The 13,535-nt window shown below is 35.1% G+C and overlaps 1 protein-coding gene across 3 annotated transcripts in view; it reads right to left on the reverse strand.

Annotated features, from left to right (window-relative positions):
- Positions 1-1,033: 1,033 nt before the first annotated feature.
- The window catches only part of SRFBP1 (serum response factor binding protein 1), a 60,208-nt gene continuing 47,706 nt past the window's right edge, over positions 1,034-13,535 (reverse strand). For 2 of the 3 annotated variants that reach the window (XM_049707637.1, XM_033423735.2), the window contains exons 6-10: positions 12,364-13,075; positions 11,067-11,104; positions 6,236-7,916; positions 5,862-6,039; positions 1,034-3,864 (exon numbers count right to left, since the gene is read on the reverse strand). In XM_049707637.1, the coding sequence (XP_049563594.1) occupies positions 7,732-7,916; positions 11,067-11,104; positions 12,364-13,075 (935 nt within the window). In that variant the 3' untranslated portion in view covers positions 1,034-3,864; positions 5,862-6,039; positions 6,236-7,731. The remainder of the gene's footprint in view (positions 3,865-5,861; positions 6,040-6,235; positions 7,917-11,066; positions 11,105-12,363; positions 13,076-13,535) is intronic. The other variant, XM_049707638.1, reaches the window with a different exon arrangement.

Below are 13,535 nucleotides of genomic sequence, written 5' to 3' on the forward strand. Positions count from 1 at the left end.
AGTTCTGTAGTTTAGACCCACGTAGTTCTGACACGGGTCTCACTGGGCTAAAATCGGGGTGTCAGCAGGGCTGTGCTCCTCTCTAGAGGCTCTCTGGGAGGATCCTTTTTGTGGGTTGTTCAGGTTGTTGGCAGAATTCAGTTTCTTGAAGGGGTAGGCCTGAGATACCTATTTTCTTACTGGATGTAAACTGAAGGCTTCTAGAGGCCACCTGCATTCCTTGGCTTGTGATCCTTTTTCTCTATCTTCGAAGCCAGCAATAGCGGGTGCAGTCCCTCTCACACACATTTTTTTTTTTTTAATTGAAGCACAGTTGACTTATAACATTAGTTTCAGGTGTACAACATAGTGAGTTGATATTTTTATAGATTATACTCCATATAAAGTTATAAAATTGGCTATATTCCTTATGCTGTATATTACATCCTATAACTTTTTTATACCTAGTAGTTTGTACCTCTTAATTCCCTCCCCTCAAGCCTCTCCCTTCTGGTAACTACTAGCTTGTTCTCTTTATCTGTGTCTTTATCTGTGTTTTGTTATATTCATTCGTTTTAGTTTAAACAAGAAAGATCTCTATTGACAGATTTGTAGTGATTTTCAGAATACATTTTTAAATGAAGAAAGCAAAGATCATAAAAGTATCTAGGAAATGTCAATTTTTATGTAAGAAAGAAGGGGAAATAAGACTATATACCTGTTTGTTAATCTGTGCAAATAGCAACACAGGAAGAATACACCAAGGACAAATGACATTGACTATCTACATGGGGTGGGTGGGATTGGGGTGGAAAGGAAAGAAACAATTGGAAGGGCAGAGTTGCCACTTCTCTGAGTATACTGTTTTGTGCTGCTCTAACATATGGAACAATGTTAACGTTTCACATACATAAAGAAAAAATAAATCAAATTACCAAGGATGGAGAAAAAAATGCTTCAAATTAAATATCATCATAAATATATGAATTAAAATGCATTTCAAATGAAGTACTATATGGAAGGAGAGGGGAAAAAAAAAGAAACACTAACCCAGGTAACTTTTTATTATTATTATTTAAAAAACAGATACAATTCACATACAATAATGTGCATCCTTATAAAGTGCACAATTCAGTGGATTTTTGTATTCACAAAGTTGTGCAACCAAACTACAATCCAATTCCAGAACACATTCAATCCTAAAAGAAATGCCACAGCCATTAGCAGTCATTCACTATTCCTCCTTCCCCCAGCCCTCAGCAATCACTAACCTGCTTTTGATCTCAATGGATTTACATATTCTAGACATTTCATATAAATGGAACCCTGTTTTGTGTTTGGCTTCTTTCTTAGCATGATGTTTTCAAAGTTCATCCATATCACAATATGTATCAATACTTCATTCCTTTTTATGGCTGAATAATATTCCATTGCATGTACATACCACTTTTATTTATCTAGTCATCAGTTGATGGATATTTGGGTTCTTTCTTCTTTTTACCTATTATGGATAATGCTCCTATGAAATTCATATTCAGGTTTTTTTTTTTTTAACAAGTTTTCAATTGTCTTGCAGGTATACAGCTATGATTGGAAATATGGGGTCATATGAGACTCCCATTATGCCTATGTTGGTACATTTGATGGTATCCCCACAAGTCTTTGAAATTTTCGTTATTTTTTTTCCCTCTAACTGGATAATCTCAATTGATCAATTGTTAGGTTTACCCAATCTTTCTTCTGTCTGCTCAAATGTACTGTTGAACCCATCTGTTGAAAGTTTTGTTTCACAGTAATGTACTTTTCAACTCCTAAACTTCTTTTTCTTTCTTCTTTATAATTTTTATCTCATTACTGATATTCTCGATTTGATGAGACACTGTTCTCAAACTTTCTCTTAGTTTTTTAGATATGGCTTCCTTTTGTTCTTTGAACACATTTAAAATAGCTTATTTAAAGTTTTTGTCAAATATATCCAAACTTTGGACCTGCTTGGGACAGTTTCTATTGATTGCTTCCCCACCCTGTATATGAGCCACAATTTATTTCTGTGTATGTCTTACAACATTCTGTTGAAAACTAGACATTTTAAATAATATAATGTTGCAACTCCAAAATCAGATATTCTCTTCTCCTCAGGGCTTGTTGTTGTTGCTATTTTTTGTTGTTGTCTAGTGACTTTTTTGAACTATTTTTGTGAAGTCTGTATTCTTTGCTGTATATGGCTACTAAAGTCTCTGCTTCATTAGCTTAGTGGTACACTAATAACTGGACAAAGATTTCCTTAATGCTTGCAATTGATACTTCTCTCATTTTGCTGAGAGTCTGTATGTGTGTTGAGGTACAGCTTCAACACTTGGCCAGGAAGTTGACAATTCCACATCAGCCTTCACTTCCTGCTTATGCAGAGCCCCCAAAGTCAACCAGAAGTGAGAGTTTAGGGCCTTCTCGGCACTTTCCTGAACATGCACATAGCCCTGTCATTCATGTGACTTTTCCTTAATTCCAGGAAATTTGTCAAAACTTATCAAATTCCCTAAAGATACTGAAGTTTCCAGATTTCCTTTTAATTTGATTAACTTCTTGTTTTCCCCAACTGTTATTCACTGCCTCAGGCAGCTGTGATGTTAACAATTGCCTCTAATTGATTTCCAAAAGTGATCTGAGGAAAAATGCTTTTCACACTGGGAAAGCTCTTAGTCAAGTTAGATAAAGACAGAATTGCCATGGGGTCTTCCAGTGAACTACCATACTGGCCAAATAGTGATAATTCTCGGGGGAATGTGTCTTTGAATAAGCTCCAACCCTGTTCTGGCCCCTCCAGTGTCTGCCAGGCTGCAGGTTTTCATCATTACTGTGGGTTGTTGATTTTCAAGACACCATGGATTTGGGGAGTGGGGGATGAAAATAGGACAAGTTAGCATGTCACAAAGATACTGTTCTTACCAAGATTCAGCCATTTTTAATAAATAACATTCCCTGGATTGCTGTAAACTTTTGGTTAATTCCACAGTTCTGAAAACACTGATTCTGACAATATGGACAGTTTTCTCATTGTTTTTAATGGAGAAAAAGAATTTCTGGATGTTCTTACTCAGCCATTTTTGCTGACATTATCCCAGGTAACTTGCAAACTTAGTTTTGAGACCATATGCCCTCAGGCTAAAGAAAAAAGAACTCTAAACATAAATTAAAGTTTGGTTAGTAGACTTGTATTTTGCAAAGGCATCAGTCAGCAACTCTGAAGTTAACTTCTGCGTACTCTGGGGTTGAGAAAATAAGTAAATATATTGTGGAAAGTAAGAAACCACCTTCCTCACTATTACAGAAAGGATTTACATGCCAAAAGGACAGAGGAGACAGCTTGAGGGGGCTTCCACTAACCAAATTAAGGATAATTTGAGCATGAAAATAAAGAACTTGTATTTCCCATCACTATAAGATAACAGGGATTAGATTTGTTCTTCTATATTAAACAACTAGAAAACTGGACAAAGTGGATGAAACAAAGGTTTCAGACAATGGACAAAAAGCAGTACAGGATATTAATACCTGAGAGAAAGAACTCAAATGAGTTGAGTGCTATAAGTACACCAGTTTACTGTTTGAGGAGTTTCCAAATTACAGTGCAGGGGGAAGGAAATCCAAAATAGCCCAATGGCCTTTCTGAAGAGACAGTTCAAAGTTTAGATAGGTTAATGTGACTAGAATTTGTGAGGTAAAATAATAGAGGGGAGGGCTTCCATGGTGGCGCAGTGGTTGAGAGTCCGCCTGCCAATGCAGGGGACGCGGGTTCATGCCCTGGTCCGGGAAGATCCCACATGCCGCAGAGCAGCTGGGCCCGTGAGCCATGGCCGCTGAGGCTGCACGTCCAGAGCCTGTGTTCTGCAACGGGAGAAGCCACGGCAGTGAGAGGCCCATGTACCACCAAAAAAAAAAAAAAAAATAGAGAAGGAGATGCACAGAAGAGGTAAAAGTGCTCTGTACAATGGTCCCCTCAAGTCAACTGTATTATACTGATCTGTGCAATGTATATAAAGAATCTAACAAGGCCAGGGGGAAAAAGTCACTAGAAAAGAGTTAGTGGAAACATCCTAGGAGCTAACACAGGTCCAGGTACAGTTTGTGTTCTCACCAGACACAATAGAAAAATTTCCTAACAAAGAATTAGGCAGAGTTCTTAGAATTGTAATGCCTCAGTAGTGGCGCCAAATGAGTCCTAGACCAAGATTTCACAACCTTAGTACTACTGAAATTCTGGGCACGAGAATTCTTTGTTGTATATATTGTAGAATATTGAGCAGCATCTCTGGCCTATATCCACTAGATGCAACATCCTTCTCCCCAGCTGTGACACTGAAAATATCTCTAGAGATTGCCAAATATACTTTGTGGGTAAAAACTGTCCCAAGTTGGGAACTGCTCCAGACAAGATCATTAAAACAGCTATGAATGTTCTGTATGTTCCAGGAAGCAGAGAAAAACATGGACATGATACAAAGACAAGTGGAATATTACAGCAAAATCAATAACAATGTACTATATGGTTAAATGTAGAAGCAAAAAGTATATAAACAATAGCACAAAAGCTGGGGGGAAAAACTGAAGTGTACTGTAGTAAGGTACTTGGACCATATGTAAAGTGGTATAAATACTACCTGAGGTCACACTGTGATAAATTAAACATGTACACTACAGTAAACTTCATAAGCCAATAATAGATAAAATGAAGTAGTAAAAAATACCTTATTAATAAAAAATAAATAGAAAAGTAGAAAAAGGAGGTCTCCATGAGATAATACTGAAATACATTTAAAAACTCAATAAACAGGAGAAAATGGAAGACTCTTCCTTATTCTAAAAAGCCATCTAAAAAGTGTAGAAAAAAGATGAAATAAAAAAAAATCATCATTTACAGTTACTATAGCAATAGTTGTTTCAGGTGAGAATTATGAATGAATGTTAAAACTAGTGCATGAAAGTTTCAGGACAGAATTAAACATAGCCTCAAAGTATCTCCTCACAAGATAATTATTAATTATAAACAGAAAAACAGTAACTTTGCAGTGGAGAAACCTTATAGATACCACTTGAAACAAGTAAGCAAAGTTAATACTACCAGTAGTGGGCCAGCCATATCAACATCGTCACCTAACTCCAGATATGATGCACTAGGACAAATACAACATTCCTTCTCTAACACTCCTGCCAAAAGTGCAGAGCTTGAATTTGATAATGGAAATATTAGACAAACCCAAATAAAGGGACACTGCAAAATAGATCTGTACTTTTGAAAAATGTCAATGTCATGAAATCCTCTGACTGAGGTACTGTTCTCAACCAAAGAGAGATGACAAGTGAATGTAATGTTGACAACTGTATGTAAGGCATGATGTTGCACTTTCTGTTGCTGTAAAAAGACCCTGGGAAATTGGCAAAATCTGAATATTTGATAATTGGAGTGTGGTAATACAAAAGAATAGAGAATGACTTTGTTTTTAAAGAGAATATAAAGGGGAGAGAGAACAAAGATGGAAATGATAAAAGGGTGAGAGGTAGAGAGTAGGTAGAGAGGGAGAGAGGGATGAAGTGAAGAAAAGAGACAAGAGAGAAAGGAAGAAAGATAAAAGGAAGAAGAGAAAGGGGAAAAGGAAGGAAAAAAGGAGAGGAGAGAAGGGAGGATGACAGGCAAGGATAAAGTAAATACAGGAAAATGTTAATATTTGGGAAATTTGGGTGAAGGATATTGTGTAGTAAAGGACCTGGCCTTGCCCAAAGAGAGAAAGTGCCTTTGGCTTCAGCTTCGTGGATACACTCTATGTCATACCTGATAGAAGTGTCTTTGTTTAGGGCAGGAGCTGGCTGCACTAAAAAAGACCTACCATGTAATTTAGGATGGGGACTTCGGTATTCTTAATCCATCTGCAACAATCACGCTGGCAGTCAACTGATCACGTCTTCATATCGAAGCCACAATAAAAATTCAGGACACTAAAGCTCAAGTGAGTTTCTCTGATTGCCAATACTCTGTGCATATTGATGCCACGATGGTAATGCAACCTGAGGACAATAGAAACTTTGCTTTTAGAACCCTCACAGACTTTGCCCTAAGCATCCTCTTCCTTTGGCTGGTTATAATCTGTACCCTTTCCCTGTAATAAACTATAACTGGGAATATAATAGGTTTCAGTGAGTTCTGCAAGCAAATTTTTGAACCTGAGTGTATTTGGCGAACCCTCCCCTGCAATCTCCAAACCTGCAGCAGGTGTCAGAAGTTGAGAGTGGTCTTGTATGGGTTCTTTCTTCTAACTTTGTAGGCAAACCGTAATTCCTTGAAGTTGGGGTTAGATGTCTTGGGCTGACAGACAGTGCTCTCAACCTCACAGTTTGGCTAAATCTGGGTAGGGATAGAGACATTATTTTTTAACTTTTCCTGTAGTAATTCTTTATAATTAAAATTTCAATTGAAATTAATTTCAATTTGACATAATTGGAATTATGTAAAAATAAAAATTTAAAAAAGGAGAAAAAAACAAATTTTGCATTTAATACAGCAAAAATAATTTTCTTTCTCTATGATCTCTTGAATTCTATTGCTCTAGTTATCTAAATTCTTAAGCTCTTGAAAAAGATAAAAATGACTTTCCAGAGCTTCTGAATGCCTGTTAACCAGAAGTTTTTCTGTCATTAACAGCACCAATGCATAGAAAACAGAATTTAGTTAGTGTTACTTAGTTAACCAAGAACCTTAATTTCTCAGAGCAGCAAAAAGTGAAATATTTGAAGGGATTTTTAAAATCCTGTTTTCCTTTTAAATAACAGTACTATGAAGTATAAAACAGTCCCTTCTTCAGTGAGTTATCTCATAACCTCTGCTCAGCTATCAGTACAAATCCTCCTTCAATCACATCTCCTTCAGAATTTGTTCTTACAAATTCCAATCTATGATTCCTCAAAAACTGTTTCTATAAGAACACATGGGAGAGAGCAAGCAAGGAAACCTGTTGTTGGTTCTCACTGCCCCCTGCTGCTGCAGGGACCCCAATAAAGCCCTGCCTGAAAAAAAAATAAGAACACATGGTCAAGATATTACACATTCTTGATTTGACAGAAATTTTACATGCAGTAAAATACAAAATGCATTTTTGGTTGTGTTGCTACATTTAAACATGAATGTTGTTCAACTAAGTGAAGCATAATTCAGAAATCCAAAATTTTCCTGGGAACCTGTTTTAAAACAGTTAAAAACTAAAAAATTACAAATAATTAAAACTATAACAAAAGTTAATATTTACTTATATAACTTATTATCTGTATACCCATAATAAAAGTTACCACCTTAGTTTTGCTAAGAGCAATTTTCAGCAAAAATGATCTATTTTAGATAGCTACAATTTCCTCATATTTTTCCATTATTATTTTAAAAGTAAAGAAACAGAGCTAAACTAGTGAAATATACTTCATGATTAGCACAAATGAGAAAATCTGGGACAGCCAATATCTCAATATTCTTTTATAGAGGGAATAGTCTTGACATATTTAAAATTAATTTAAGTATGCACTTTATTTGTGGAAGCTTAAACATAACTTGAACACACTTAAAAAAAAAAAGACAAAACCAAACTCATTTCTATAACCCATTCAAAGAGACTTATTCAAATACATATTTAAATAATGGGCTGGTTAAAAAAAAAAGGTTAAAAAAAGAAAAACAAATTTTCGATAGAGAAGTTCACAAAAAAATAGTACTAATCAATCCTCAAAGGTAATTTTTTTCCCCTGAAACACAGCAATTTTGGATTGCTGTTCTTTTCGCCTCCGGCTTGCTTCCCATGAAGGATGAAGAGGCAGCTGTGATTTCTGTTTTGTATTTTCAGGTCCTCTTCGTGCACTCTTATTAAACTGATTATTGATCTGAGGTTCAATTTGCTGAAAATCTGGAGGAGAAAGCAAAATTAATGAAAACTAAGTCTATACATAAATAGCATAGAAAACAAATACATTTTATCTTCTCAAATCAGTGTTTAAGGAAGAAATTTAGTTTTACTTAAATGGAATACCTCAGTCCAGACAACATATAAGGCAAAAAAATTTAAAAAGGAAGGACATTTTGTATTTTGAAAGGAATATGATTCATTATCATATGACACCTGTGTGTGGAGCAATGTAGCCAGAAAATTCACATGTTTTAACTAAAATATTGAATCCAACAGTGTTGATGGGTGAGCTTTTTAAAGGGCTGTTAACTGATTCCACTCCCTTGTTATTGAACAAAAAGTTATGATTGCAAGGTAAACTGCCGTATCTGCTCAAATTTAAGACTAAGTTCTTTTTTAACCATAAAGTTATCCACCAGATATGAGGGTGGCAACTTGTATTCTAGTCCTTACAACCTCTTTTATTATGAGAAACTTCAATTATATTATTTTGAACAAAGTACTGGGAGACTTGCTAGCCTGAAAAGACTGAATCAATGCATATTTATAGAATCAGAAAGAAAAAGAGAGGCAAAAAATTTAATACAGATTTATTAATCAGTACTAGGGGTGTATAATTTCTCCACTGCAAGTTAGCCATCATTGTCAGAAGCCTTTTAAAGATCTTAAAAAAGCAAATGTCATAATGTTATACAAGCAAGTGTACAGTTGGGATAACATTTCCAAAACATCACTGCACACAGATTCAAAATGTCCCATACTTGTACAAATCACATGTGCTCTAGAAATCTATAATACTCAAAGAATGCCTCTAGTGATAAAGAGTGATGAATTTAAATGTTAAATGAAACTGTTTCATGTAAACTAACATTTGAATAAGGCACTATTTATAAACTGATATATATTTTACATAATTATGTAAAGCATATTTGCATGAGCAAACAAATGAATAAATTAAGTATTATAAATTTATAAACTAAAAACAAAAACATGTTTTACTTGGGTTTCCTCATCGGGAAAATGTGGGAGTGTCTTAAATTTCTAGTTATTCTGTATTTGTGAATATAAGGCCATGTATTTGTCAAACCTAGTATTTTAATACAGCCATTAAAATAACATAAAAATTTGGCATGGGCTTTGCAGTTCAGTGGAGGGTAGTAAGGAAACGGATACCTGAGGCTGAAAAGTGAGCATCCTATGTATATGTTAAGGAAAAGATAGAACTGTTGCCAGTGAAAACTTGGGAAGTAGGCTACATGCCTATGGAATTGCAGCACAAGGGTAAGTGGCTGGAAAGAATAAAAAGATTAGTGTACCGATGGCTCTTTGGCAAAGTATTACACAAAAAAAGAGAAAAGTTCAGGAAAGAACCGGCCAGCTCACAAGCAGAATCAAAAGGGAAGAGAGGGTTCAGATATCTGGGACCTTAAGGTTTAGAAAAGCCTTTGGACTCCTAACAGTAAGAGATAACACTGAGAAAGATTTTAAGCAGTAAAGGTCCAAAGAGATTTAGCTCTGGAGCAGAGATAAGAGTAAAGGTATGGCCATCTCAACCAAACCTGAGAATCTGAATGCAACAGACACTGAATGATTGGGACAGTGATTGGCGGAGGGAGGGGGTGGGGAACGACCCACTAACATAAATAAGGCAAGTTTGAAAAATAGCTCTAGGAAAGAATTTTTGGTGTGGTGGCTAGCTCATTGATGGACTGACTGGAAATAAAGAGGTCAGAAATCCAGGAAGTTTTGGAGGGAATTTTTATTGTGAAAGAAATCACAAACCTAGGCTGGAAAAAACCTGACTGTTAAGACTTTAAACCATCTTCACGATCATATATTTTTACTAATCACTTGGGGCAACTCCCAAGAAGATCATACTAACTGTCTACTTCAGCTGTGGCCACGGAACAAAGACCCTCCCAAGAACACAGTCAGAGACCATGGAGAACAGTAGATAAGAAAATTCCTCATAGATTCTTCACAATCTTTGCTCAGGTAGTAGACATGTTGCACACCTCCCATGTTTCCCTAAACTGACTGAGAGTTTTTATTGTGGTTACCTTGTTCCTGCTCTGCCACTAAATATCCGGTCTGAGTTGTGGGCAGGCAGTCTGTCTTTTTAGTGCACAGGTCACCAAATTTTGAGCAGTCACATCATGAGATCTGATGGAAAGCACTGCATCATTACTCAGGGATTCTAGGCTTTCAATTGGATACAATGACTGGATGGGACTTTGGGTTGGCTTTCTCAGGAAGGAAGCACATAGTGTGCTCTGTGTGTTGAGAAATTACCAGAGAAAATTACCAGTGAAATTACCATCTGATGATCAAAAGGATGGTCAGCAGCAGACAGTTATGTGTTCAAGAAATTCCACTTTCTTTTTCCACCTAGCCGCATAGTTAGACTGCATTTCTTAGCTCCCTTTTGCCTAGGATGGGGTCATGTAACTAAATTCTGGCTAATGAAATGTGAGCAGAACTGATCCTTAACACTTTCAGGCCTGGCCCATGAAAACTTCTTACAAAATTCTCCATGTACTCTATTCCCTTTTGTTGGTCAAATGGAGAATACCTGGGAACAGGAGTAGAAAGGAGGCAAAAGATGGAAGGAGCCTGATCCTTGAATGACTATGTGAAACACAGCCCCTGTGCTGATTCATAGTAGACTGTAATGTAAGAAATAAATTTTTATTATTTTAAATCAGTTTGAGAGTTTGGGATTATGTAGAGAAGTCAGACCACCCAAGTATATTAAATTGATTTGTTACAAATTAATCTGAAAATCTGGTTTCACTCTTAACCCTGGAAGTAACATACTTATTACTGAATGTTTAATGGCATGGCGTTGACTAAGATGGAACTTACATAGCAATTTACTTAAAGAATATGTTGATTAGTTCAAGATAAATTAAATAGACCCAATATTTCCTGATAACTTTTATCTAACATATTTCCTATTGGCAGGACATAGAGGGTAAAAAAAAAAAATTTAAATTTAAAAATTATTCTGATAATTATAAGATGCTCTATTTCCATTTCTGTGGGTACATAATTGATTCAGGCTACTAAGCAACCAGAATTTTTCATCTTTCCTCTTTGGCAAAGCATTGCTCAACTGCATATGGAAGTCAGGCAGTCATTAATACATACCTGGGGTTTTGCTTCTTGGAGCCTGTTCTCTGTAATTTCTAAAAGAAGAAAAACACCATTAGGACATTTAAAAGATAAACAAATCCTCTGACTTTAAGAAGATAACATAATAAAAATGTTGATAAAACTCATTAAATAAAACTATCATACTCCTTTACCCCCCCAGAAATGAATAAAAAAATTATGAAAACCCCATGTTTTAGCTACATCAAAGGTTTGTTAGACCCCAATATTACTATAGAAAAATGTAGGAATTTTCCTCTCACGACCTGTATAGGGATTTCTGGCCATAAAATATCCTGTCTTGGTTACCTTGTACCTTTGAGAACTATCTAGACAAAGAATTTCAAAAATCTTACAGGGGGAATGAGTCACATATAACAATCACATATAACTAAGATTAACATTTTTTTGGGAGAGGGAAGGGATAGTGGTGCTTAATTTTCAAGTGAGGGAAAAACTGTAGCTTTTTTAGGCACAGTTGGGAGATATATGAAATAATGTAATAATTTTCAAGGCTCCAAAGATGGTTTGTGTGTCTTTTCCATACTCTGACTTTTTTGGAAAATTTCAACATCACATTTTTCTATTCTACTAAAAATTATGCCTGACCTATAAATTATAGAAAAAGTTTACTGAAGAAAATAGCTATTCATGATTTTTATTCTATAATGTGAAGATATCCCCTACCAGATTAGAATTACAAATGAAATTAAACTTATTGATTTATAACAAAACAGCTGTGAAAAGTAGTGATTAACAGAAGGGATAAGGATGACAGCATCACCAAATATAAAGCAGTCTGGAGAAACTCAGTGTTAGGGCAAGCAGCCTTATCTACTGAAACAGAAAAACATAAAACAATTGAGTTTTACAATAATGCCCTGGGTCAACAAGAGAAAAAAAAAAAAAAAAACACATTCTTTTCAGAAAGTTCTGTTTAAAAAGTGAGATATGTAAGAAATTTTCAAAAGTTTTCACCAAAAGCTAACTCAAAGTTTCAAAACTTTGATAATCAAAGGAATAAACTTAAATTAGCTAGACAATTAAATTAGACAAATTTATCTATATTGTCTCATTTTCTGATGAGGTTGGAAAAATGTAGCATTATCATATGTGTATTTGTATATATTATCCAATATAAAGTTGGAGAGGGCCAAGTCTAAACACAGGATGTATTGTACAAACTAGAATTATGTATGTGAGATAGTATCTCAATGTTAGGATGTGTGGTTATTTCATATCTTTCGAAAAATTAAGAACTAATAATTCTTTCAGGATGAAAAAATACCCTTACCTTCCAGAGCTTTTAGATCCAGATAAAGAATGGAAAAACACTGATTCAAACCTCCTTGCTTCTGTACGTGGCTTGTTTTTATCACTTCTCATATCCTGATGGGTTTCAAGTATATCTTCTTCAGGCAACAATTTTTTGGGGGGGTTTTGTTCCTTAACTGAAAAATGACAACTACTTTCCTTCTTCCGTGTCCGTTTGACTTTCCCAATGAAGAAGTCATCACCACTATCACTATCCTCAGACATGGAAGACTGTTGGTAAAACCTTTCTTCTGTGCTATCATCAAAATATTCCTTCTCTTCTTCATGTAATTCTTCTCCATCACTGTTAACACCAAGTGAGCTACTGGACTCTTTCTCTTTTTTGGTTTGACTAAATGTTTTCATTTTGGGGTCAGTAGGTGTCTTCTGGGGTTCAGAGGGTACTGCAGAATCTTTTTCAGAAGGCTTTGATAGAGAATTTGGAATGTCCACTGTTTTGGGTCCATGCTCCATCTTGGCTATTTTTTCTTTTGAATTATTTATTGGTTTCTTTGCCAATATTTTGGCTTCTTTCTCTTCTTGCTCACTGATAATAGTTCCTTCATGCTGTAACTTACTGGCATCGTCATTTGAACACATAGTGTCCTTGGAATGATTTTCTTCTGAAGCATTCTTTGATGACTTAACTTCAACAACATTTTGTCTTGCATCTTTAAAGGCTTTGACAGCAGCTGCAAGAGAAACAGGATATGACTTGTTTCAGCATTGAAACAAATAATACAAAACGTTACTGTTTTAGTACAGTATTACAAAACGTTACTGTTTTAGTACAGTATTTCTTAAATTATTTGGAAATACTTAAGAGAATGATTGGAATTTACATTACATATATATAATGGGTATGAATTTACAAAAAAATCTATTGACTTTTACAAAACCAAACATATACAAAATGCTCAGAGGTATCCATTTTAAATATCTAAAATTAAAAGAAAATTTATTCCTTCATGTATGGATGTTAAGAAGAACAGTAAAAACTTCACTAAATACAAATAAAAAGACTAAAATGACAACTTTAATTTCTGTAATAATAATGTATTAATACAACTGTAAATACCATAAATTGTGCTTTCAGACATAAAAATAAGTATCTTCTAATCTGTGACAGAAACATTTAATTCTTTTAATACA

Source organism: Orcinus orca, chromosome 3 (genome assembly GCF_937001465.1).
Source record: "Orcinus orca chromosome 3, mOrcOrc1.1, whole genome shotgun sequence".
Lineage (NCBI taxonomy): Eukaryota > Metazoa > Chordata > Mammalia > Artiodactyla > Delphinidae > Orcinus > Orcinus orca.